This window comes from Carassius gibelio, chromosome B18 (genome assembly GCF_023724105.1).
Source record: "Carassius gibelio isolate Cgi1373 ecotype wild population from Czech Republic chromosome B18, carGib1.2-hapl.c, whole genome shotgun sequence".
NCBI classification, from domain to species: Eukaryota; Metazoa; Chordata; class Actinopteri; order Cypriniformes; family Cyprinidae; genus Carassius; species Carassius gibelio.
The window spans coordinates 10,162,242-10,185,801 of record NC_068413.1 but is presented as its reverse complement, the minus strand read 5'-3'; the positions used below and the strand labels follow the sequence as shown (position 1 = coordinate 10,185,801).

Here is a 23,560-nt window from a genome sequence, read left to right as displayed (position 1 = left end):
TTGGAGAAAGAAGGTTGAGGGAGGAAACCTCTGAGTACTTTCCTTCAGAGATCTATTAATAGAATTGCTATTAAATTAAAGGAGGAAAAAAAGGTTCTAAAAAGAGGCAGTACTGGTACAGGGAGACTATCCAAGATGAACTTATAAAAAGTTACATCTTACATCTACAAGCTCTATCTTACAGCTAACTAATCACAGCTATTCCCACCAACCAGCTGAATGGAGGTTAGGAAAATAAATTCATCCCTGCACTTAAAAATGAGTTGTGCTACTTGCTCAATTTACTTAATTAAACTGAGCTAATGCAACACAACTATTCAGCATTCTGTCACAACTTAATTTAACTGCACTCAATCCATTTAAATTTGTAAAACAGAGGTTTACTTCATGCATTTGCACTGAGACTACATAAATAATTTAGGCTGGAATTAATATATAGCATTACTGAAACTGATTTCCAGTTTACAGCATGCACAGAAAAAAATTGTAGTGTAGGATTTACTTTTAAACAATTTTCACTGTTTTTAACTACATTTCACAAATAATGACAAAGAATGGCAAGTAACATTGCACTGAATTAATTAGTAAGTGAATTAAATAGTCATTTCTCGTAAAATTTGCCAAATTGTGGATGAATAAATAGTTTAGTACACTTAAATCAAAACACAATATGGACTAGTGTCTGTGAATATTTAGCTGCAAAGGCTATTTAAATATGAATCCTGAGAGTTTTTAGCCTCTGTCACATCAATATAAAGATGAATGCATAAACATGAGGTGCATCCCAAATTGCATACTTATACTTTTCTGATGTTTTGCAGTATACACACTACACTAGAGGGTGATACGCGAGGGGATTTTCAAACCTCTTACTTCCAACACACACACACATAAAAAATTCAGTCCCGTATCAACCACACAAAAATACTGGGGTAAAATCCTGTCCCAATCCCAGAAGAATTACTCCCATTCCCTTTCACTCACGTGTTGGATTATTATTTTTTGGACGGAATCTGTCAGTTACAGTAAAAAAAAAAAAAAAAAAAAAAAATACAGTACAAATTGCAGTATGCCCACTTTAGTTGAATAAAAATCCAAAATGTAGTTTTTTATTATTTTATTGAACTGAAAGCCAGCTTAAACAATGCACAGTGTGTACTGCACACACATTAAATTTCATTTAAATCATTCATCAAAACACCATATTTTCTATTTTTCAATTTAAAGTAGACATTTTTCACTCTATAGATATATTTTTTTGAAGTTTCTCATGCAAATTCACATGACCGAGATGGAAGAAAGCGCATCCTGTTTGCTTTATTTTACAGAAGTGCAATGTTTAGTTGTTATTCTGAGTCCACACAGAAAAACATACAGAAAATCCACTGAAATGGAATTCATAAAATTAATGGAAAACAGAATTTGAGGGGGAAAAAAGTGTTTCATAGGGCTTCAATTTTTTCTTTTTGTTCAACTTTTAATACATTTCTGTTAAGTTTCATGATTTAAATTAATTAGATGTGCTTTTTGATTAATTTAATTTAATTTAATTTAATTATTAAAACAGAGTATAGAAAATTTTTATTGGAAAAAACTAAATCCAGAAAACTTAAAATGTGAAGAAGAAAAAAAACCGCATCCAGAGAAATTACAAATGAAAAAAGAAAATGGAACTTGGGAAAAAAATAGATTTAATTGGGCCCTATAGAAAGAATAGTTAAACTTTTTTGTACCATATTTTTCTACATATCTTATTTCTGTGTTCCATAAAAGAAAGTCAACCATGTTGTTTGGGATGACATGAGGGTGATGTTGAATGGTGAGAGTATTTTTTGAAATTCTTAAAATCTTGGGAGGGGGATGTTGCTTAAATCAAAAGCAATTACTCTGCATATGCCAGCACAGTGATTCTTTGTGCCTCCCGTCAACGTCATATTTTTCATATGGTAAAAAGAAAAGTGACATTTAGTATGCTAATGTGTGCTGTTGCTCACTTGTTAACTGCAAGGAGTTGGGTCTCTTTGACATGTCTAATTTTATTGTATATTACTCTATGCAGTTATATTATGCTATACAATAACTAGAGTTCACTGTTTAAGAAATTCACATTGAACTGAAAGTTTATTGTTATTATTACAGTATATTTTGCAATACTGTCTTATTGTGCATACACAAAAATCTTATAATGATATTCAATAAATACTATGCATTTTAATTGAAGAGACGAGACGAAACGAGACGAGACGAGAAGAGAAGAGAAGAGACGAGACGAGAAGAGAAGAGAAGAGAAAGAGAAGAGAGTTCATTGCAAGTAGCGCCTCACACCCCCACATTCAACTGTAGCAATCAAGCAAGTCTGTCTTATTTCCACTGAGGATTGGAAATTCTCAATTAATTTTCACTGTTTTATGCTTCAAGGGACGTAAGATCTGGCTTTGGGTGGGAGCCTAAGAATAAATATTTGTCTTTTATTTTATAGACATTTAACATTATTGAACACTTCTGGGTCAGCCGACTTAAAGGGATAATTCACCCAAAAATGACAATTTGATGTTTACCCCCAGGGCATCCAAGATGTAGGTGACTTTGTTTATTTAGTAGAACACAAACCAAGATTTTTAACTCAAACCATTGCAGTCTATCACTCTTATAATGTAACTGGATGGGAATCACGGTTAAAACACAATAAAACAAACAAAAAAACATACACAAACAAAACCAAATTAAACTTTGCGTTTCGTGACGATACATTGATGTGTAAAGACACAAAATGATCGGTCTGCGCAAGAAACTGAACAGTATTTATATTGTTTTTTTACCTCTGATTCACACAATGTCCGAATTGTTAAAACTCTTCTGGGTGCATCCTCCTGAGGGCGTTCTCAGGCCCTGTCCCAAACTGCGTACTTCATGTGGACTTTCGGTCTCGTGGACTTAAATTGCGCATGCTCGCCGAGTCTACGAGTCTGGAGGCCATCCCATTCAGGATTTTAACACTCTGAAGTGTGCTCAGCAGCGCCCCCTTTGTACCCTAGAAGCTGTCTTCCGCAAAGCCCGAATAGATGCAGGCTCCACACACTTTAACTACCCAGGAACCCTCCAGAAATGCCAATCAGACAACGCATGGGAGGAGATTTCGCTCAAGAGCAATGGATGACATGGGTGAGAAGAAAATATTTAAGTGTTTCATTACAGTTTTTATGACCTAGGTGTACATTTTACCACTTGTTACCTACAGTTTATACAAACATTATGGTCATCGAGCAGTGGTTGATATCTCAAACATAATAATAAGTCCGGAGTGTGCCATTTGGGACAGGGCCTCAGCAGCAGGCACATTAGGCATCTTCTTCTTCTTCTTGCTTTATGGCGGATGGCAGACTTATAAGTGCATTACCGCCACTATCCCTCAAATGGACCATTGACACTCTATCTACGATCTCAATTAGGAGTGTCAATGGTCCACTTGAGAGATAGGCGGCGGTAATGCACTTATAAGTCTGCAATCCACCATAAAGCAAGAAGTTGTTTTAGCCGTGATTCCCATCCACTTACAAGATAAGTGTAAGAGTGATAGACTGCAATGGTTTGAGATAAAAATTTTGGTTTGTGTTTTACTGAAGAAACAAAGTCACCTACATCTTGGATGCCCTGGGGGTAAGCAGATAAACATCAATTTTTGGATGAACTATCCCTTTAAGGGCTCAGAGGATGCGTGAAAAAGATGAAGACATGGATGTGACCCCATATTGGGTTTCCATTTGATTAAATCCTTCAGGCATCTGAGGAAACAAGCTTAGGGAGATGATGATGGCACCATGGCAACATTGGAAGCCAGAGGCCAAATGGGATATAGGGATCACAGTTTGCTGTAACCATGGGTAACTGGCTACACGGAGGTTGGTAGGGAAAAACTGTATATATTACACACCTGCTGATTTCTGCTAAATGTGCTCGAGAACATTCCTATATAGTGGCTTTGATGCCCTGACTATCAAAAGTGGAAAAACGGAATTCACCCTATTTGTAGTCAAGAATCACAACACTGGAAGCTACAATAGGAACAATCTGGGAGATATCAACACAGTGTTACACAGTGTAATTAAAACATCAAAATATCTTCTATGTTCCACAGAAGAAAGAAAAGACCCTTGTTCAGATCATACGCTGGTCAACTTTCAAAAGACACTCATACAGGAACATACAATACACCTTGTTAACATACTGTATATAAAGGCACTAATTAGCTGACATTTAAATGCTATTTAACAACGATATCACAAGCCTATAGCTGCACATTTGGAGTCTGCCATATTACTAACAGCTTAACTGTCTGTCATTAATTAGAACAGAGAAAGGCCAGAAATTCACATATGCACGCAGGATACCGTTATTATGGTAGTTATCGCTAGAACAACCAGTGTGATATTATCATAAAAATGTATTCATTAATAAATTAGATGCCCTGCTTTAAGATAAACTGCATAATTTGCAGTTGCAATTTTGCAGTAATGCCAAAAACAAAAGTCACTATAGTAAAATAATCCTGACACAAAGTGTTTTCTATAATGCAACAAAAATGAATGATGCTTAAGCTGAATTTTGAGCTTGCTTTATCAACTGAAGGTGATAAGAGAGCTACCAGACATGATAAAGAAGAGAGAAAAAATACATAACATGTTTTATAGCATTGTCTAAAGTAGATGCATGTAACTAAATCACTGTTGTCTGATTCGAGAATAAATGACACTTTATCAGCTGGTTCTTTTAAGGAATCACTCAAAATGACTCACAAATGAATCACATACTCATTGGTCTGCAGTGAGCAGTTGAGAATTGAAAACAAGTTATAGTGAACTCGAAGCAATTACTGACTAACACACACACACACACATCGTATCAACACCTGTTCAAAGGCTGTGTATGCAGTCATAATCATGGTGGTAGGTGATCAGCAGGTGCTTGAGACCGAGACTTGGATTATGAACAAAGGTACAGTTGTGATTATTACTGATTAACAGAGATTCTGCTTGCTGTTTCATTCAACTCATCTTTAAGTCTTCAGTTTTCCATAAACGGAAGCATAGAGTTCACCCCTGATTCTAATAGCGGTGTGCTTGGTTTTGTGTATTTGGTTCATTATTATGAATGTCAGAGGTGACATCCATGTGGAGAGAGGTTTTAACGGAAAGGTCAGGTCAATGATTCAGTCCAACATTTTACACTTTACACACTGGAGTCGTGCAGACCAGATAGCACTTTCTGAAAATAGCATCTAAAGACTCAAGTTGTGAGGGGGAAAGAAATAATCTCCAATAGGTATGCAGGCTATGTGCTACTGCTGTGAAGTTCTGAGTGATTTGAGTCAGGCAATACATGCACATCATGCAAGCATACTAAAAGTAAATGTCCTTTTTTTCATTCAAAAGCTGCGGTCACAAGCTGAATTAACTGAATTTCTACAAAGAATAGTGGGTGAAGTGGGTTTACTTTAGGTAAGCCTGGGGAAGATAGTCCCTCAAAACTGCATCCCTCATGAGATTGCAGTGCTACACCTCACTGCAACATGAACACAAGCACAAGAGCTTCGTACATGATCCTGACACAGACAGGCACAGACATTTATTTATTTATTTTACTACTCAACTTGAAATTAATGTAACTACAACATGATTCAAGTCATTTTTCTTTATTAACTCTCTAGTTCTATTCCAAGTTCACCACAGGTGCGCTGTCAACATGTCAATGTAAAACAAATCACTTGTTAAATATCTTTACAGCAAAGATGCATGAACTATATCTTCTATACAACTATTTCTTCTACAAACTTGTCTTATACATATTATATGTTCAGAAATAATACGAGGAAAGTGCCTAAAAAAATCTAAAATGTCAAAGTAGCTAATTAAAATTCAAAATGACTGCAGGTATGTAGATAATTATTAACTATACATTTACTGTAAACCATGTCCGTCACCATGATGCAAACATGAAATATCAGACATGCAGTAGTTGTTTTTTTTTTGTTTAATTCTTGTGTTGCTTTTCCATTGTTCTTCTATGTAAACATGAATGTGTTTGACTGTTGCACTCTTGCAGCATCTCATGCATGAAACGCCAGTTTAAAAATGCGGCGCTAAAGTTAAAAGAAGTTCACTCTAATTGTCTTGCATGTTTTTACTATTCCACTTCCCACGTCACATCTGCGCATGAGGTTGGATAGTTCTTTTATTTTTACTGTTATCTTTGGCATATTGTCAGTGTCTAATTTTAACATTTGGTAATATTTCTATTCAAAATCACAATTTCTCAACTTCTAAAAATAAAAATGGTGGAAAAACATTAAATTTGAATCAATAAAATTGGTTAAATTAAAATTAATATGAACACTGAATATAGAAAATAATACCTAATTTATATTAATAAATGTTATAAAATAGTGATAGAATAGTAATAAATAATAGTGTAGCATAAGATGTGATAGCTCTTTGCCCGAAAAAAACAAAAACAAAAAAACATTGATGCTGCTGATTCAGGCTGGTTTATATCTGTCTTTTGCCTAGCAAATCAGCAAAGTTATGCTGTTCACCAGCTATAATGCTTGTAAACCAACACAGTCTAAGGCTGGTTAACCAAGCCAGTCTCACTAGTTAAGCTAGTTAAGACATTAGTGGAGATAACAGTACACCAACTTCCAAAACCCAACAAATTCTGGTGAGCAGCTGGTCTTTGAGAGGGCTGTGAAAACAGGAGAGAAACAAAGATGAGACAACAGGAGAATAACTAAAAACAATAATGGTTTCTAATTCCTGCAATGGGACTCTTGAACAGCCAACATTATCTCCAATAAATGTTAAAAAAGCAAATAATTAGACAAGAGTTTGAAATTGAAAACACTCCAAAATGAAACCATTTTGAGGTTATTTGCATGTATTTGCCAGTTTGTTTCTGTATACCAATGCTAATTCTGACATGAGCAAATCGCTCCCATTATGACTTTATATTTAATGGCTGAAAGGAGAGATTTCTGCTGCTTTCCATAAATAATAAATAGAAATTACAGAACTGAGAATAAAAATGATTATGGTGCTGCATCCAACAGGGTTGCAAACTATTCAGAATTAGAATGCTTTTTAAATTACAATTTAATTGAAATGTAATTACAACTGACGTAGCAAGTATCATGCGTAATTGCAGTTTGAAACTGAATTTAAAGCAAAATTGAATTAAAAAATCATAAGTGCAATACGAATAATTTTTAATTAGAAAAGGAACATTCAACAAAGGAAACTTTGAATGAAGGCTTGACAAGGTCTTTGAAAAAAACTCCTTTGAAATCTGTTTTACGGTACCTAGGAAGGTGTAACCCCAACTCAGTCTCCTTCTCCTGCACCCATCATGCACACCAATCATTTTGCCACAATTCACAACTACAGTCAACTGCCTGGCACCAGATGCTGAACAAAGATCTCCCATAATGTCCATGCACCACAAATACCTTACCTCTCTAAACCTGGGGTGTATAAACAATTAAATCATGCACCCCTTGTCCCATTTTAATTCCCCAATGCATATGATAGCACATGATTCATATGGAGCACCTTCTCCACTCAAATAAGTCCCACCGGATCGCCATCTCACTCCCGCTGCTGTGGAAGCAAACTGATAATGCTGTCAGCATTCTGTCCATGTTCTCCTGGCAGGCTGCACCACTGTGTTACAACTGGCATCTCCCTTGTGAAACAACTGCTAAGAGTGACAGTTAACATGTTTCTTTTGGTACACAGCAATGACTTTACAGTACTAAGAAAGGAGGAAATGCTATGCTTATTGTGTATTGTGTGACCACTAATAACATAGCAAGAACACTGCTTCTGTACTGTAGTCCTTTTTTTGTAAATAAAAACTGTAGATTCCCTTAATGCTCAGCAAAACGAAAGCCTAAGACATTTTGTAGAAAAACCCTGACATGCCACGTCAACACTTCTCTGTCAGGCAGCCAAGTTTAGCACAAAGCGTGGGCCGCCAGGTCAGCCAGGTGAACTCCCCCGAGTCTCCGCTAACATCAAAAATCAGCCAATCTCCACTGCCTCGGATCCAATCCACTTTCTCCCATAATGCCTTGGGACATCCTCTGAAAGCACTAGGATTCCCTAAAAACAATTCTGGCATGCTGCTTCCCTATCTGCAGTGCAGTCCTGTGACTGCGGCGCTTTCTTAAGCATTAAAGAGAGTGTTTCCTTTGATGTGGCAGCGTGCGATCGGGTAGACGGAGAAATGTGGGGAAAAACCCTCAGTTCACACCGAACAAAGTACTGCAACCGCTTCCTCAACTGGGCACAGTATGTGCTTATCTACTTTAATTTAAAGACTAGCACACATTCAATATTTGTTTTTCATTTTCTCTACATGTGAAAAAGTGGAAACTAATCAGATACTTCTTTAACCCTTGTGTTATGTTGAAAATCATTTACCTCAATTGGTGCAAATCTCACATTAGGTTACATTATCACCCAATCTTGGATTCAATCTTTTTGTCAAATTTTTGTAAATTAGCAGAGGTTTTATATTTCTGTTTGGAAGTGATTGATCGTGGCCCTCATCGATCTGAGTTACGCACCTCAGTTTTGAGTGAAAAAATAATTATTTGTGGATAATTGCATAAAGAAAACGAGGTGCATAGCTCAGATCAATGAAGGCCACAATCACTAAGTTTAAAAAAGAAATACAAAACCTTTGACAACCGAGATAACACGTTGATAAAAACATTGAACCCAATATTTGTTTATAACAAGAAATGTTTTTTTTTTAAGGTTGGTCATTTTTGAACCTGGAATACCACAGGTGTAACAAGGTGGGGGAAAGTCCCAGAAAAGGATGTTTTTGGAAAGTTATTATATCCTGTGTAGGCAGTAAGTCAGTAAGCTTTAGAGCAATGTGAGAAATTAACTAGCATTTGAGAAAAAGGAAATCCTCTCTGGGTCATTATGAGTGGAACACAACAGGAGGGCTTTAAAAAGTCAAAAATTTTAGCCAAACTCAATTAGTCAAACTTTGGCTTTAGCATCAAGGACAGAAGTGGATCGGGGTAAAAAAGTGAACGTGGGATGGAGGTGGAAGACAAAACAATGGAAGAATGGGAACAAAACCAAATCTCTTAGCTGGAGGCCTTGAATATTTTTAATTAGGCAGAGTCACCTGGGACGGAACGTTGTGATTTGAACAGACCTGCGGGAACCGAACACATTTTCAAATACTTCAAATACTAAAGATTCCCTGCCGACTTCACTTAATGTTGCACTTTCAACTGAATGATCTTAGCAAAGAAAATTCTTCTCTCAATGAATTCTAGTGACTTTAAAACTTCTCTAAAAATATATCTAAGCATTATGGAAAATCTTCAGCAACGCCGTTTAGATGTGCTAAACATTTCAGAAAAACTTGCAAGCAGCTTGTAAGAGAGAGCCAGAAAAATGCATCTAAAACAAAGATAACAAAGCACTACCTTCATAACTCACAGTGACTGAGATGCTTTGTAAACTCCTCTGTGCTTTAATTAAACCTTCTCTACCTGCTGCCTCTCAGGAGCTGTTTTTGACTGCTGTGAGGACTGACACGGTGTGCCCAGAGAAGCATATGGGCTTGGGATATTCATTTATCTTCCAGATCCATTTTAAGGCAGCAGCTAGCTGGCATCAGACTGTGTTTTGCAGTTCAGAGGGACATCTTTTAATGCAGAAATCTGTCCAGAAGTCCCAGTCAGGCTTTAATTAGTAGAGTGAGAACAGGAGGAGTCTTAGATCTCAGGCCAGCTCCCATCAAAGCAGGGTTCATCCTGAGGAAAATGTATGAGCTGGCTATTTGTAAATGCATTCATAAATGGGATGGTGCCCACTGTGAAAAGCATTAGCTATGCTTACACCTGTCTGTGTCCTACATCAGGATAATTATGCTATATAGACTTTGGCACATGACATTTTCCTACTCATCTGTTACAGACTGAGTGATAAACCCAGATCCAGTTTAAAAGATGAGCACAGCTGTTGACAGAAAGTGTAGGACATAACCGAAGGCTCATCACTTTTCTTTTTAAAGCCCAATAGCATTTATTTCATGCAATAAACACAATTTTCTACTTGCCATTAAAGGAAAGAGGATGTTCTCATTAAGAGCATTTAAATATATATTAAAATATAAATATTGTTATATATTTAAAAACTATATCTAATAGACATTTGTTTTGTTAACTTTTAGTTTAGTACACAGATGGCCTTTAAACCTACTGACAACAACAGCCAGCAAAACTATAATAAAAGTTAAATAAATGCTGTAAATGACAAAAAAAATCTACATAAAATATTATTTGTGTGTATATAGTATAGATAACACACACACACACACACACGCATATATATATATATATATGTGTATATAAGTGTGTGTATATATATATATATATATATATATATATATATATATATATATATATATACACACACTTATATACACATATATATATATATATATACATATATATACATATATATACACACACACACACAATATAATGCATTATGGTTTTGAAAATCTATTTATTTTATATTATAAAGGTCTTAAGGAATTATTTGTTTACTTTTACAGAAATTAATACTTTTATTGAGCAAGGATGCGTTTAATTTATTCAAAGTGAGAGAAAAGACTTCTACTTCAAGTAAATGCGGTTATATTTTATAATAGAAAACAATTATTTTAAATTGTAATATTTCACAATAATACTGTATTTTTGATCAAATAAACACAGCCTCAGTGAAAATAAGTAACTTTTTCAAAAACATTTAAAAATAAACTTACTGACCACAAACAATATAGTACATACATACAGTATATTAACAGATTTATGCGTCTAGCACACCGAGGATTTGCACAACTAAAGTATTCAACTATAAAGTCCTGTTTTTTTTTTTGTATTTCAACGTGAGTGACACGATTTGTCTAGGACATGGCGTCACATAACTTGCTGGAGCATCAAGAGTAGTAATTCAATCTAAGCAAGTTTTTGGTTTAAGACAGGTATTTATAGTGCAGCACATACCAATGCTTGACAGTTATTTGCCATGGAAACGCAAACCTATAGTGTACAGTATGAGTTTATGTAAATGGAGGTGATACATTAAAAGAAGAGTATTTTGACCTCATATAGGCATAAAACATCACAGAATTTATGGTATGATATAGCCACATCTACATGTGTTTTTCTGTTTCAGAGCTGACTTAAAATGTGCCACTCTGCCTAAGTCTGAATCAGCATAGGTGTGCATTTCTTGTTTTAGCAGCATGTCAAAAATGCCATCGCAAATATGGCTAAATAATATATGGCCCTGCCTAGTGTGTAAAGAGCCCTCACACAGTACATTCCAACAACAAAATACTGTATGTGTATTGCTGTGTGTCCAGTGGTCTTAAAGACAGGAATAGACATTAAAGCAAAAACAAATGCACTCATTTAATTCGTTTTTACATTCTAATATACTATACAACAGTGACAGTGACAGTGACAGCAATGTTCCCAGTTTAGGGTTATCATGGTTAACTAAAACTAAAACCAAAACTAAAATCATTTTTAAAAAAAAGATTTAGTTTAGTTTAACTTAATGTACTAAAATAACTAACACTGAAATGAATAAAAACTATACAGACACAGGCCTATATTTATATATACACTATTTAAAAAAGAAAAACTACTTAAAATGATAAAAACACACACCAAAAAATTAAAACTTTAAAATTAATATGAAAATGGAAAAAAAAAATGAACTGGACTTCAGCTTTTATTTTATCAGCAGTGTTATTAGTAGTTTTTATAAAAATTCTGTATGAGGTTTTATTTTATACTTACAGTTTTTATTTTAGTTAAATATTTAGTCATTTTGTTATGTGCTTTTTTTCAATCATTTATAATAGTTTTTGTAAAATTACTATTTTGATTAAGATTATTTTTACATACATTTTTAGTTTTTGTTTTTATATATTTCTAGTTAGTAAAGTTGGTGCTTCAAAATAAACTAAATGAAAAATTGAAATGTTGCCTTGGCAATAAACTGAAATACATTTATATTTTTCTTTTAATATATGTATTTTTAGTTCTAGTTTTAGTTAACAGTAATAACCCTGGATCAAACAGCACAAACGTTAATGTAATTTAATAAAGCACTCTGGGTGGGACCAAATAAACATGAGACTGAATTAACTGAAGCTTAATCACACTAAATGGCACATGCATTCTCCTTGTTTTTGCATGAAGACAAAGCTGCTCATCCACACTAACAAGTAAAGCATGATGAAATATCAAAGAACACCATGCAATATGCATCTATCGATCTAAAGAGTGTCCAAAAGCTCTACTATTAATGAGGTTATGCAGGACTGCACTAAGCATTAAACTTAAGTAAAACAAATCTACATTCTCATCAACAAATCCTTCAGGACTTTACTATTTAGCAGTACACAACACTTTCCAGTAAACATACTGGAACAAGATCTACAAGATTATTACCAGGAATATTCATGACTGAAAACTAACCGGAGACATTATTTACCCATCATGGCCTTTTTACAACTTTAAAGATTCATAAGATCTAGAGACGAGACGTCTTGATGCTTGCATGCTGTGCAGGAGGCTGCTGTCAGCGTGTTTATTTTCAGTGAGCACACACACAAACACTCATTTACTGCCAGTGAGAACCCGCAGATCTAGAGCAGAGAGGGGGAGAGTATAGAGAGGAGAGGAGCTTGTATTTATACATTCAAACCCACTAATTAGCGCTTTCAGTGAAATCTAAGCGTGATAATTGGTTACTGTATACAAACTCTCTCTCCAAATCTCTGCTTTCTCTTGAAACACCAGAGGAACGTCTGATTTAGAACAAATGGCTCTTAAGAACCGAATTCTTTTTAATGAATCAGTAAAAAGGATTCACAATCTCAAACTTGTTTGCTCAGGAGTCAGTGTGAAACAAGGCTATAATACACTTCACAACTTTTACAACCTAAATAGATTTTAAAACCCTAATCATCATAAAAATTTCTGACTTTGTAAATGGTTAAAGAAAAAACTGGGTCTCAAACACTAAACAACTGAGGATCATACACGATCGAGTTGTTTTTGACGCAACAAACTCTCTGTTGATGTCTTCTGAATGAATGGAGTCAGAGTCTAAAGCTAAAAATGACCCCCCGGTTTCACAGACAAGGCTCAAGTCTATAGTCCCCGACTGATATGTAAGTCTGAGCTGTTTCAACTGAAAGAAACTTGCACTGTTTGATCTTAACGTGTGTCAGTGCCCTTGTTTTGTCTCAAGATGCACACCAGAGAAGCTTTTGCTAGGCATGTTTATAAAAATTACTTAAAAATCCTAATTGAACTACGGTCTAGTCCTGGCTTAAGGTAAGCCCCGTCTGTGAAACCGGGCCTACAGTATAAAAATAATTAAAAAAAATGAAAGAAATTGAAATTGAAATAAAACACATTATGAAGAAGATTAATTTGTTTACCTGCATAGCATATGACAATTAACCAAAATCGGAGAACTGTGGACATGCAAATGGGTTGTTAAATTATTAAAATATTAACCTAAAATCACTGTAAATATTTTAGATGAAAGAGGTTCAGCTAACAAAAATATATTTCAAATATTATATATAAAATATTTGTAAAAAATGTATTTGTTTGCATACAGTATTAGGCCTACTTGTAAGGTTGAATTGACTGTGAGGTTTGGGTAACATTGCAACTAGGGATGGGACGATACACTTAAACTCACGATACGATGCACCTCGATATGCCAGGGTCACGATACGATACGTCACGATACGATATCAAAAAAGATTTTCCGTCCTCAATTTCGACCTCATTTGACTCCATGGTCTTGACGTGACGACGTACCGCAGCGTTCCCCGGATATAATTTTTTTTTCCATTTAGTTTTTTTACCCTGCTTGATCAGCAGATGGTACTGCCATCCTGCCACCATAGACTGTATGTCTGCCCCATATACATACACACACATATAATACACTAAATTATTTATATACTACGCAAATCATGCAGCAGTGCCATCTATCTTTATTTCGTGATCCACTTGCCCTTGCAGACGTATGGTCACAGACCAGGTAATCAAAAAGCAGGAGGATGAGCCTGCCAGAACAAGCTTGCATAAAGGCTCTTAGGTCAAAAGAGCATGTCATTTCCTCTATAAAAAAGACACTAATGATTCTCTCTGCCTGCTCCACACATGATGTAACCAATCACTTCTGCAGTATGAGACATGTAGCAGGGTGGCATGACACTCTGTGTGTTGTTTGTGCTCAATATGATGGTTTACTCTGGAAGATAAATTGATCCTTAAACCATGATTTCAAAGAAAGTCCATTTACAAAATTTTAATTATTCACATACCATATTGTTTTAAACTTTACAAGGCATTGATATGTGCATCAGTCATGTGATGTACTTTTATTTAGATAATTTTTTTACATTGTAAATTTAAATAACTGTTCACTGTTTTGATGTATTTCAAATGTAATTTATTCCTTTGATGTAAAGCTGAATTTTCAGCAGCAATTACAGTCTTCAGTGTCATACAGAAATCATTCAGATATGCTGATTTTGTGCTCAATTATTATGTTATTATTGGTAATTAAATACGAATTCTAGTTCTTAATATTATCATTGGTGAAAACTGTTTATTTGAGATAGAAAACTTTTGTAACATTATAAATGTCTTTTTTGTCACTTCTCAATCAATCCTCAGTTAAAATGATTTCAGAAAGACACGACGCTGAAGACTGAAGTATATATTATAAATTCTAATAATATTTCAGAATATTACCTATTTTTACGGTGTTTTTAATCAAATAAAAGTTTTAGTCGGCATATTCAAAAACATTTAAAAATCTCAATTATTCCAAACTTTCTGACCTGTAGCTTATTATATTATATAGTTGCTTGACAGTTGTGGTAATGATTAAACTATCAGAAATGAGAACACTTCTATTTTGTGTTTAAAGGAAAAAATAAAGTAGTATAGGTTTAAAATTACATTAGGTTAAGTAAATGATGTCAAAATATTCATTTTTGCAAAGAACCGTCTCTTTTATGCATGCAGCCTTGCTCGAAAAGAAAGAATGATAATGTTTCACTTCCAGGAGTTTAGCTCCAAATTAGCCCGCTGTGCTCGGTTTCTTGTTAGACAGTTTTGTGATTGAAAAACATGGCACCCATCTCCTGTGGTCCCGACTCATGCTTTTGTTCTTCCTCCACCCTCTTGCTTTCTCTCTCTCTCATTAAAACGGTCACCAAGTTGATCCCATGGGAGTAGTTTAAAAATAACACAAATTGCACTAGCACCACACATCAAATAGCCACTACTCCCTTTAACAATGTTTGTTGCAGGTTTTCTCTCTCTTCTATTTGTATCGATTCTCTTTTGAGCCCAGGTACAAGAGTGGAGTTTTCCTTTTTAAAAAGCTAAAATAAAGAAAAAAAGTTTCATGTAAGTTTCATCGCAATCCCAAATTTTGATTAGATGAGACCAGGCCTGTGCCAATAATAATGTTCAACAGCTCAAGGCTAACCGGAAATCATACAGAAAATACATTAAAATACAACTGGATGAAATTTACTGTAGAGTAATATGCATCTTCTCATTCATGAATTTATATGTAGCAGATCCTTTCTTCATAATCATAATTGTCTTGAAGACACAGGATATGAATATGAATAAAGAGGCTAATTTGCATAATGACACTAATCTAAAATCAATTAGCAAATACATCTGAATTTTTTGCTGCAATTTAATTTGAATTACAATATAGGGAAAAAACTGTACTAATATAATACCATGCAGAAATCATACTGGTTAGGCATCTGAGAACAAAAAAAAAACCCCTGAACTTCTAATAAGCCTCACAAATGGGAATTATTTAAAAGATTATGCACAAGGCAGCACATTTCCATTGCCTTTCCTGGAATGTTTCTTCACGGCCTGTCTTTTCAGCTGTCAGAAACGTGTGAGGACAGATGGTCAAGTTCTGTGTAAAAGCTATAATAGATATAGATTTTATATTATGCAATGATGCAAACCACCGTCCCAAATTTGGCGTCAGTATTTTTTTTTCTTTTGATAGAAAATATTACTTTTATTCAGCAAAGACACATTAATTTGATGAAAGTGGCAGTAAAGACATTTATAATGTTACAAAAGGTCTTTATTTCAAATAAATACTGTACTTTATTCAACATTATGAGAAAAATATTTCTTGAGAATCAAATCAGCATATTGAACTGCACAGGTGGCACAGAAGTGCCTCTGAAATGGCATTTAGGCATCTTTCCATACTGTTCAATGCTGCTCAGAGGTGGCATGAATGCATTTACACACCAATTCGACTTTGTACTTTTCGACACAGAGCAAGCTTAATTTAGTCTGGCCTTTATGAGGCATTGTGTCTTTACACAAACTTTTGAGCAGGCAGAGAGCAACCTTAACTTGGCTGTGTAAAGACAGCTTTAGAATTATTCTAGAAGGATCATGTTACTAAAGACTGGCATAATTGCTGCTGAAAATTCAGCTTTGAATCCCATGAATAAATTACAATTTTAAAATATATCAAAATATAAAACAGTTATTTTAAATTGTCAAAATATTTCACAATATTTCATATGTTTTACTGTATTTTTATTAAACAAATGCAACCTTGGCAAGCATAAGAAACTTCTTTTCTTACAAACCTTAAACTTTTGAGCTCTAGTGCAGGCGAGATGAATGAAACATTTATTTCAAAACATAGATAACAGAGTCTTAGTAACACATAAATAAGATTAAACTCACCATCCTTATCAGCTCTCCGGAAAATCTGAAATCATACACACATACAGAAATACAATATATTAATACAAATTATTCATTTTAAATTCACGTTATCATTAGAATTGAAGTCTCCAGGATTCTCTACAGTGTAATCTCTTAAATAAACTTGACTGTTAACAGAAACCTGTTTGATTTCAGAACCGAACTTATTATTAAACAGCTGTCTAATCTAAAATGTACATACAACAATTATTATTAGACACTGGCTGTAGAAAACTGAAGTACAAAAAAAAAGAAGGATAGAAGTAATTAAAAAAGCTCCTCTCTGTAAAGTTCAGTGTCACTCAGCCTACTCAGAAATGCTATTAAAGGAGACATTGGTTCTACAGAAAGGCTGACTGCATTGCAATTGCATGAAATCTCGGCCTCTAACATGTTGCAATGATTAATCCTTACACTGCATTCAGAACACCACCAGCACAAATGACATTACAACCTTTAAGATCCTTTTTTTTAATCAAGACTAAGAAATTTGTATATTGGTTGAACTTGTGAGAGATTGAGTAAGGTGCTCAAGAGCAACTTGATCACACGGTCCAGTCAGATGTGAAATGGACCACTTAAGACTCTCCGGTAGCAGAGGAAAATCACAGTCAATAGAATGGGCTGGGAAGCGTTACTCGCTACGGGCTAATTTTACAGCAGTCGATCCTTCCAGCCTTTCTCATTTTCTAAATAAATAAATACAGTGAAGCGTGAATTGTTGTGATCAGATCATGTTGTCCACGCTGCACAAACAAGAATAGAGGTGCATGTTTATTATTGGACATGCATGTTTGTGTCTCGAAGGGGGAGCGTGTGTCGAACATCCCATATTGACAGCACACAATTTGATTTGCTTCAATATGAGTAATCACTTTCTGTTGACGGTCTAAATCACTTCTCAATGGGATGAGCCAGCTGCTTTATTCAATCCTGACAGCTAACAGCATTCCACCTGTCAGGATACTTCACCATCACAGAACAAACGCAAAAGCCACACAGAAGGGATAAATGGACATCGGGACAACTACTGAGACATCTGCAACAGAACAACAATGAGGTTTTTTCATTCTTTTCAACTAGGCTTATATTTCGCAACCATTTAAAGAGGAGAGTGACTGTGGGAACAGTGACATTAGCCATGTTCGATCAATACTGTAATGTATTTTACAAAGCGCTTGAGAAGCACTATTGGTATTCAATCTTCCTAGCCATTTTATATCTTAAAGCAAAAGTGTCTGCAGCATTAACCGCCAGTAACAGTTCTCGACTGGTGGGTCATAACCCAAATATTGGTTTGCTCGGATTTTGTGGATTGCAAAGAAGAAGAAAAACAACACAAATAATAAAACCAAGTATACTGAAATACATAAAAATAAACTGGATTACAGATTAACAACTGGGATTATCAGATTCTATTAAATTGAGGTTTACCTGCAACAAGGATAATAATGTGTGATTAATAATTGGCGGCCCAGAATATGAATCAAAACTTTGAGGTCAGACGTATTGTTTATGTTTTTGGAAAAAAGTATTTTATGCTCATTGAGGCTTAATCAAAAATACAATAGAAATATTCTACTTGGTTAGAGGGGCTCACCTCTGCCTTAAATTTGTATAGAATTAGGTTTAGAATTAGACCAGTTTTCTGTCATTAATCATGATTTTTATATTATTATTTTTTTGTTTATTACGTTTGTTTACAGTATTTCTGTTTTTGTATGAGTCTTTTAGTGTGTACAGTATATTTATGTTGTGAAACGGTGAAAACAATATTCAAATATTGTGAATTAATATTTTAGTTTAAAATAACTGTAATCAAATGTAATTTATTCCTGTGATGGCAATGCTAAATTTTCAGCAGCCGTCACTCCAGTCTTCAGTGTCACATGATCCTTTAGAAATCATTCTGTTGATTTGCTGCCCAAGAAACATTTCTTATTATTATAAATAACAATAATTAAACTGCTTAATAATTTTGTAGAAAACGTAATAATTTTTTATTTTTCAAGATTCTTAATTTTTTAATTGAACAATTTAGTCTTTACTATAATTTCTGACTTATTCATTTGTCCTTCATGAACAAATGTATTAATTTCTTTCAAGAAAAACAAAATCTTACTGACCCCAAACATTTGAATAGTAGTTTATGTCATGTTAATAACTTTTGTGCCTATTTTGGACATAATGTTGGGATTATTAATGGTATGGCATGTTAGTATTATTAATAGTGGTCCATATGATACTTTAAAGAAACATATTTTTTGTTTCCTTTTGTACACAAAACCAAAACCAGCTGAGAACCACTAAACGACAGAATACAAAACTACATCACAGTAACAGTAGCAGATAATACCAGATGTGTTAACATTTGTTAAAAAATAAAAACAGAACCACCATTAGCTGGAAGTTACATCACTCTTTCTTCATTGTGATTGTCTGCTCGAAGAGTTTGAGAATCAAGCAGATGCACTAAAGGTATGAGGTATTTATATGGTCTGACAATATGAAGTCACTTAATGTAGGTGACCCAGTTTGTTTGCACCTCAGAAGATATATCTCTGTATGACAGGAAAAGGGGACAGCCACCAAAAGATCTAAAGTGTGCAGTGTGAACTACAAAGCTACAAGTTGATAAAAGACAGGGAGAAACAAAATAATTACTAGTTAATATATATAGACATATTCACAGTTAATATATCTTTGAATACAAAAAATAAACTGCTTAGAAAAATACAGTTAGGAGAAACCAGCTACAAAACAAAGAACAGCTAGAGCAAATGAACCAAATTACTATCTATCCAGAACAATAATCAAATCAAATACTGCAACTGGACCAAATCCAGACAACACAGGATAAAATAGCTTAATTGTCTGCTTTACGACAATTAAGCTTGTTCCCAAATTTCATCTTTGGCCCATAAAGCCTAAAAGACTCTTAATAACACAGTCTTTGTGTTGACAAAAGAAGATGGAACAAAGAAAGAGAGGAGGTGTTAAGACAAAAGGAGATAAAGATTTATAAAGAATGGAGAGAGTGTGACTCAACGAATGGACTTGTTTAATAGGCACTAATATGTGGACTCAGATTTAGACTTGCTAAGTCAATTGGATTGATTCTCCATGCTTTGGCTCAAATCCAGTTACTGAACAAATGGCAAATATATTTGTATTTTGAAGTTCAAATCAATAGTGCAATGAAGTCTTTAGTACTGTAAATGTCATGTGCGGTGACCATCTGATCATCTGTTCTCACACATCCGGCATCCTCACTTTTTAAGCGTGAACTAGAGCGCTACTGCAATTTAGTGCACAGCATTAAACCCCAGTGGAAAAGAAATGTTAAAAAAACATTAAATTCACTTAATTACTCCCTTAAGCCAGATGAGGTCTGGGACCTGAGACATGATGATGGAAGAATTAAATATAGTGATCTGGGAAACACACTTAGCCTTCTTCACGACAGCTTGTTAGTGCTCCACTTTTCACTGTCAGGTTTGGGGAAGCCGTGCTGAGAGAATTCAACACACCCTGAATCCATAACCGGTCTAGCCGGTGAATCGAAAGCTTTCTGAAATGCAAACGGGGGTCTTTACAATTGCATGCTGGATGGCGCTTTATGGCTCTGTTGTTCACCAGTGCAGTTATAAAGCTCGGTCAGGGCTGATGGCTGATCCTGGAACAGACGTGGCAGCAGACGTGTTATTTGGAGATAGAGATAGATTGAGTTGAGAAATGAATTTCTCTCACAAAGCTTTAGGGGAAATCAATTCCCCTACAAGCACCTGCGCTCCGTACCGAAGTCTCCGGGAGAAATCGTGTGCACATGCTCAATCTCCATAAAAGACAAATGCTCTACAGCACCTCATTATCTGCTTAACCCCTCCCTTATTCATTTCCTCCACATTCACTTGTGTATTTATACTAGGATGCCTCTGGTCTTTTTCTGAGGTTTTAAATTAGTTTTTGTCCCCTCTACTTTATAGTCTGGTTACCTGAGACTGTATCTGGGTCTGGGACTGAACTACTTATCACTCTCTTAAATGTTTTAACTTCTCCCCCTAAATCTCAAGAGGTTTGACCACCAGATACACATAATTATCCAGCACCGATGAACAATACTGAGGCAATACTTTGACCTACTAAATCAATACTGCTGAGACCTCGCCACAGCAGCCAACCACAAAGCACAACTGGCTGGGCTCACAGGAGAAGCACAATCAATTATTTAGATTCAAGTATGCTTCTCTCGGAGATACGGCCCTAAAATCTGTGCGAAAGAACTGTTGTGTAACCTTAAGGTGCTGAAAGGTTCAGCTGCTGTTTCATACCAGAGAATCTAGAGTATGTTTAGATTATTTTACAGTTATAGGTGGATTATCGATGCACATATCAAAAAGCTCAACAGTATGTCGATATGACTGTGTATGTACGTGTCCTATTATGGTGGTAAGTACTTTGTCAGATCCTGAACAGTGTTATTTTGCAATACTCTCCATCTGGCTGTAGATACATTGTCCCACTTATTATTATCAATATTTGCGAATATTGATTTGAGTTTATGCTACATTGTCAGTTATTGTAGATCATATTAAAGCTTCCACTAAGAAAAGCAGTTCATTACATATAGCTACATTATAACACTGCAGCAATATATTATACTAAAAGTACCTGTTTTTATAGATATCTATGATTTAGACACAACTGTAGCTTTCTCGTGCGGTTCTGTTTCTTTACTTTTCAAAGGTTGTAAGCTCACAATGTAGGACTCTACTAAAATTAAGACAGGCCATTTTTATTGCACGCGACAAACGAAAGCCTTTCGAGTCGTACGGTGGCGCCAAAAATCTAGCCATGGAGTGCGCGGAACCATGCACGAGAGAAACGCCGGTGTGTCGCCAACGGCACAATACAGGCTATAATTTCGTTTATTATACAAAAATTGATTGCCCACGATTAGCCATTCAGAATTAAGTACTCCAGAGAATTGTGTAATAAAGTAAGCTATATTACTTTATATTTTTATTGTGTAATAAAGTAGGCTATATTACACAGGGATGATAGTTAAGTGTCAAATTATGCAAAATGGCTGGATTGCATAAAAAGTTAAGTAGGTCGATGTCAAAAATGCATAATTGCTGTAATCGAGTATCAAAGGTTGGCGAGTTATCAATTTGATATTATTTGTCTTATAATGGGTTTACTCAACACCATTCTGGAGCTGTTTAATTAATTAAGACAATTAAATAAAGTTTGTAAACGAGTGCATGCATTTCATATCTCTTTTTAACATGCTGCATTAATAAAATATCAAACACCTACATCCAAAATGACAGAGATGCCCTTTCGGGGCTCCGGTGCAAAGAACTGCTCCTGAGCCACCGCCGCCTCCTCCTTCTCATATTCCCGAGTAGAGATGCTTTTATTGTCGCTCATCTTGGTGACTATCCAGCGGACGAGCCCGTCAATTCCACCGGGCTGAGTGCCGCTGTTTCCGGACTGTGCAGCCGTCGCTGTCTCGCTGTCCTGAGCCCCGGGTTTGGGCTGGTCTTTGCTGTCCTGTGCCCGGAGTTTGGCTTGTTCTTTGTGGAGCAGTTTTTGGACACCGTCCCTGCAGTAGCGCGCTGCTTGTTCACACATCCTTTTGCCGCGGAGCGTTCATGCTGCGCGCTATGGGGGCGATCCCTCCTCCTCTATGACGTCAGCAGCAGCAGATCCCCAAAACTCACCCCTCCTGTCACACCTAATTGGAGCAGTTCAATAAATGCCATCCATTTAGCTCAGACGCAGAAAAATGAACTAGAAAAGCATTATTTGCACTTTAGAGAGAGAGAGAAGCTAATAAAGTAGAAATCAATGTTAATGCCCATTGATCCCAGACAACTTTTGAATAAACTATTCTAATGTTGTTCAGGTCTATTTTTTTTTTTAAGTAACTCTCAGTCGTAGTTATTTAGATCTAGCATTCGTGGATATCCCTTTCGAAAAGTACCATGGTTTTATTATAGTAAAAGTGTACTTTGCTATGTTTTTGGAAGATTGATTGCCATATGTATAACCATATTTTTTACAAATAGCCTACCATGTTTGGTTAGTGTAGCAAAATTATAGTTAACTATGATTTTTTTTTTTACTTTTTATTTTTTTTTTTTGTAAAACCATGGTTAATGATCTGTACAGTCTAACTGTAATACAACAAAACTCCCAAAAGAATCCGTTCATACAAGTATGCCACACTAGCTACAGTTCTGTATATGCACAATTACAATAATTAATGTATCAGCGGCTGATACATTTTTCTGTAGATTATTTATTGGAATTGTGCATCTATACAGAACAATTATTGCTATAAGATATAAACAATCAGCAATATGTTATTTATAATGGTTCAATTCAGTGCAAACTATTAATGACACAGTTAAATTCATTTGTGATATTTGTAATATTTAAATCTTTATTCAAGTGATACATATATGACTGAATTTGTCATGCTTTATAAACGTAGTGGCTGAATTGCAGTGGAAATGCAACTTTTCTTGCTTCCATTAGGTGACAGTTAAAAATAAACGCTACTATTACTCAAAAAAACATCTTTTATTAAGACCCCCTAACCTTTTCTTTGGACTTCAAGTTCAAGCCTTAAATCTGACC

General features: G+C 35.2%; 1 protein-coding gene across 4 annotated transcripts in view; it reads right to left on the bottom strand.

The window, feature by feature from the left end:
* The window catches only part of LOC127976968 (N-terminal EF-hand calcium-binding protein 2-like), a 93,834-nt gene extending 71,238 nt beyond the window's left edge, over positions 1-22,596 (bottom strand). For 2 of the 4 annotated variants that reach the window (XM_052581565.1, XM_052581564.1), the window contains exons 1-2: positions 22,232-22,595; positions 16,889-16,913 (exon numbers count right to left, since the gene is read on the bottom strand). In XM_052581565.1, coding sequence (XP_052437525.1) covers positions 16,889-16,913; positions 22,232-22,549 — 343 coding nt within the window. In that variant the 5' untranslated portion in view covers positions 22,550-22,595. Of the gene's footprint in view, positions 1-16,888; positions 16,914-22,231 lie in introns of all 4 variants that reach the window. The other 2 variants (XM_052581566.1, XM_052581563.1) reach the window with 2 other exon arrangements.
* Positions 22,597-23,560: the final 964 nt, after the last annotated feature.